This window comes from Neodiprion virginianus, chromosome 3, assembly GCF_021901495.1.
Source record: "Neodiprion virginianus isolate iyNeoVirg1 chromosome 3, iyNeoVirg1.1, whole genome shotgun sequence".
NCBI lineage: Eukaryota > Metazoa > Arthropoda > Insecta > Hymenoptera > Diprionidae > Neodiprion > Neodiprion virginianus.
In genome coordinates, this window is record NC_060879.1 from 28,120,416 (window position 1) to 28,124,514 (window position 4,099).

At 40.9% G+C, this 4,099-nt stretch overlaps 1 protein-coding gene across 1 annotated transcript; it reads right to left on the reverse strand.

The window, feature by feature from the left end:
• Positions 1-880: 880 nt before the first annotated feature.
• On the reverse strand, positions 881-3,773 carry LOC124299628 (adenylate kinase 8). The gene is made up of 11 exons (XM_046752893.1): positions 3,678-3,773; positions 3,369-3,495; positions 2,957-3,042; positions 2,737-2,836; positions 2,325-2,464; positions 2,094-2,271; positions 1,914-1,981; positions 1,817-1,834; positions 1,622-1,764; positions 1,254-1,425; positions 881-1,147 (listed from the first exon to the last, which is right to left on the reverse strand). The coding sequence occupies exons 1-11, from the start codon at positions 3,771-3,773 to the stop codon at positions 881-883; spliced, it is 1,395 nt and encodes a 464-aa protein (XP_046608849.1).
• Between the last annotated feature and the right edge of the window lie 326 nt (positions 3,774-4,099).

Genomic DNA, 4,099 nt, shown 5'->3' on the forward strand with positions numbered 1-4,099 from the left:
AATGCCGGGGAAACGGCGAAAAGTATTTAGGTCAATTTATAACGACCCTGCGCTAGGGAAGAATAAAACAAGTAACGTTAGAGCACATGAAACCGGCTGCTACTTCTACGCGTTGATGATTGCCGTGGGCTAGGCGCCACCGAAATCGCTGACGTGTTGTTACGTCAGCTCCAAGGGGTGTTTCACCCTTGTCGACGACTCCTCGCAACCCCGTCGACGATCGACGATTCTAGGTCGACGTCGATGCTGCCGCGTGACGTTTGACACCCTCACCGCCACGCAACGCGTTGCGGTAAGTGACGTGGCGAGGTTCGGATGCCTGGAATGTCAGGGGAGCATCAAACGAGGGAAGTTCCCTACGCCGCCCCAAAGCGAGGGAGTGTCGAAATGTAGCTCGTACAAGTTAATATCAAGATTAAAATCGAAGATGTTCATTGTTTCCCTCAATTATTTTACGTGAAGCATTCTGTTAAACTGCAAATGTAGCACTATAGAGGAACAACTGATTCCGCTCTCGTAATTTATTATAAGTACACGTCATAGGATACATATTTAATTATGTTCATACGCCAGAGATTTACCAGTTTGCAATGGATTGAACGTACTTGACGAATTAAAAACTGGAAGACATTTCAAATGACATTGCGAGTAATTGGAAGACTTCAAGTAACTCCAGAAATCCTAAATGCTTTAGCTGAACGAAATCAGAAACCGCTTTACACGAGTTCTCGTCAAGTGTACGTCTTGCGGACTGCTTCACCCATTGGGTCGCAAAACGCAAATTGGCATATGGTCTGACAAAAAAATTTTGTAGTGGAAAAACGAAATCAAAATTAGATGAAATCGAACCAAGATATTTGTGCGGTAGTCGATTAAATCACTAAATTAAAGACACTTTCGCTTCTGGAAATCGGATGCCGTCGAATACTCGAGGATCTATTTCATCGTCGGGGTCAAACTCGATGTCCTCCGCGTTGATATCTCGGGCTCGAGCTGGAACTCTGGGTGGAGCACATGGAGCAGGTCTCATCAAACAGGCCTCTGTCAATTCACGTACGGTTGACGCTGAACCAGACCCGTCGATGATGGTCGCCGAAGCTCCCGCATAATTCATCATGGCTGTTACGTTATCTTCGTACTCTTTGATCTATAGAATCAAGAAAGGATCAGAGAAGATTGACCAGAAACAGTTGTGTGATAGAATATTTTCGCAGTGAATTTATCGATCCGTGAATAGAGGTTTCCGGTATTACCTGTCGTTCTACGTTGCTACGATAGTCTTCCGGATGTGCGGCTAACTGGTCGATTTTTTCTTCAATAGAATTGTCGGATGTTAGATTGTGTTTGCTACCAGTGTACATGTTAACACGACGTCCAAGTAGCCTCTGTTTGCATGTGAAAGAGTCAACGTCCAAAAATATGACCCTGATGAATTTTCCGGTATGAGAGGATATAATCAGACAAATCAAAGCTCATCGTATAACAAATAATTCTATTTCAAATTATGAATTTCGTTTGACGCAGCAGTCTGTTTTGACTAAGAAAGGAGAATACGTCGCCTTGAGCATATCGGCAATTTGTTAAAACTTAAATCATTACTTAGTGGGAATATTATGCCTACCGATTTGGCGGTGTAGCCAACATGTCAAGTAGTCGGAAATCCTGCTCGTTGATGGGATACCCGGTCAATACCCAGCCGCGTTTCATGCACTCGTAGTCAAGAATATATTTCTGCACATAATCGCGTTTACTTCGTAAATGACACTATTTTTCGTATACAATAGTAGAATGAAATTTGACGTGCAAAGAAACTGACACAGTCACTGTTAATACAGTAATAACAATGCATAACATACTTCAATAACTTGCACCCTGGTTTCAGGCGTGGGTCTCTTGCCCCAGGCGTGTTCGATCATTCTCAGAGTTTTACCTAACGGCGAGTCCTGCATACGTGCCTGCTGCAGGATTTTTTCAAAATCAACTAAAAGGGAATCATCTCAAACAGTTCTTACAATCGAATTTATCTTTCGATGAATAATACACACAGTTACAAGGAACGTACAACATTGTGGAAAAAGTCAAGCTGTTCTCACCATGGACAAGATGAAACCGTTGGCAAAGGTGTCTAGCGACAGTACGACTGCCGGACCCTCGAGAACCGATAATAGCTACCCGAAAAATCGATGGTGCCCCACAGTGTTTCCTCATTTTCGCTAGGATAGCGCAGTCCTTTGCTAGCTCTTCAATACTTCGGTCTCCAACGTCAACTTCCTGTAAGGAAGCTTTTAAATTTTGACCGAACATTATCTACGTTGAATACTAACAATCAACGAGTCTGAGTACGCGATTTGTAGACCACGAAGGTGTTTTTCGTACGCGCGTTGCTCCGGGGTTAAATAATGAACGCTACGGCTCTGCTTGGACACCTGGAAGTCAGTTACCATGTCACCATTTTCTCTGCAGTCTAGAACAAGAAGTTGGTTGTGATTTAAAAGTTAAAATATGAAAAGTGATACGAAATATCGTAACAGCTAATTGTATGACAATGTACCTAATGACCCAGTAGGGTTGATCTGTAAGACGTGTGTGGGGATAATACCGATACGCTGAAAAGCTTGAGCCTCCGCTTTCGTCCTCGGTACATCTGTTACACGTGCGGTAGAACAGAATTACGTTAGTATATATAGTACTGTTTCAATATACCTGATTTTATTGTGTAAACATAGTTCATCTTACCTACGAGAGTCCAGCCGGAATCATTCAGCATCCCAGTTCGAAGTATTTTCTTCAAATTCCGCGCGAAATCTTCGGCGTCGGCACAACTGAGATGCATGCACTAAAAGTACAATTGAATAATGACATAGAAGTATTAAGGTGAAAAAAAAAATACTATGAAAATTCATTAATGTATTACATCATTGCGAATATACAGTAAGTACAAATTTAAAAAATTTACCGTTGACGTAACTTGATGAATGTCACTAATGGTTATGGGCCGGACGCCGAGCTCCTCTTGTAATGCTTCGGCGAGGCGCATCTTATCTGGATATTAGATTAACCATCAATTAATCGCAGATCCATTCACAGTGGTGAAGTAAATAATCCGTAACGCCCTAAAATTTATTTTCGAATATTCTGTATTCTGTATCCATATAATTTTCAATCTCGTTGAACTTTCTTGTAGATTCTGTTACTGAAGTTTATGTCATTTTCGAACATTTCGAGTCTATAATATAGTTGAAATACTTACATATGCAGTTGCTGTTGAATGATAGAAAAGTAATTAATTGTACAGATAAAAATCATTTCAATTGGCTATTGTCTCTTTACAAAAATTTGTCATAATTCTGTTGAGCGAATATTGTTACCAAAGTCCGGTGGGGCAAGTACGATTATTCTAGGGACATCCCGATTCAGTGCGGCATGCTGAATACATTGCTTCAGATAGCTGATATGATCATCTGGCCTTTTTATTAGTAGCTCTGTTGCGAGTTCCTGTCATTTATCACATGCATTCAACCGATTTATCAACAGTGCTTTATTTAATTCGATTTTAAAAAAATTATCGGTGTAATCGAAGGTGTAATTAACCATTGCCATCGAGAATTATTAGACATACAACCCCTTCACAGTTTGCTTGTACATAATTTATGTACATAAATTGTAACTTTGCTTACGTGGAAGAGTTCGTAAATGCGATGCTTTTCCATGTAGGGAACAAATCGCGGTGGAATTATCAAGTTACGCTTGATTGCATCAACGGTACCGAGCATTTTTTAAAAGAATTTTTAGACCTACGTTATCTATTTTATCGAGGTTAATTGTTTTTCATACACGAAGAAGAAGTCGTTAAATCCGTCACACGTACGTGGCGATGCAAACAATACGCCTATAGGATAAAAACGTACTTCCGAAATCAGTCCTATTCAAAACAAGTTCAAATTTTGTCAAGATTCTCACCATGGTCAGCGCCAGCGACAAGTTGCGGTCACTACAGCGAACTAACAACCAGAGAACCAGAGCTAGGAATCTAGAGAACGGAAAATAGCCACGGATGGCCTTTCGAATGAATCGTGAAGTTATCGTACGTTCGATGGTA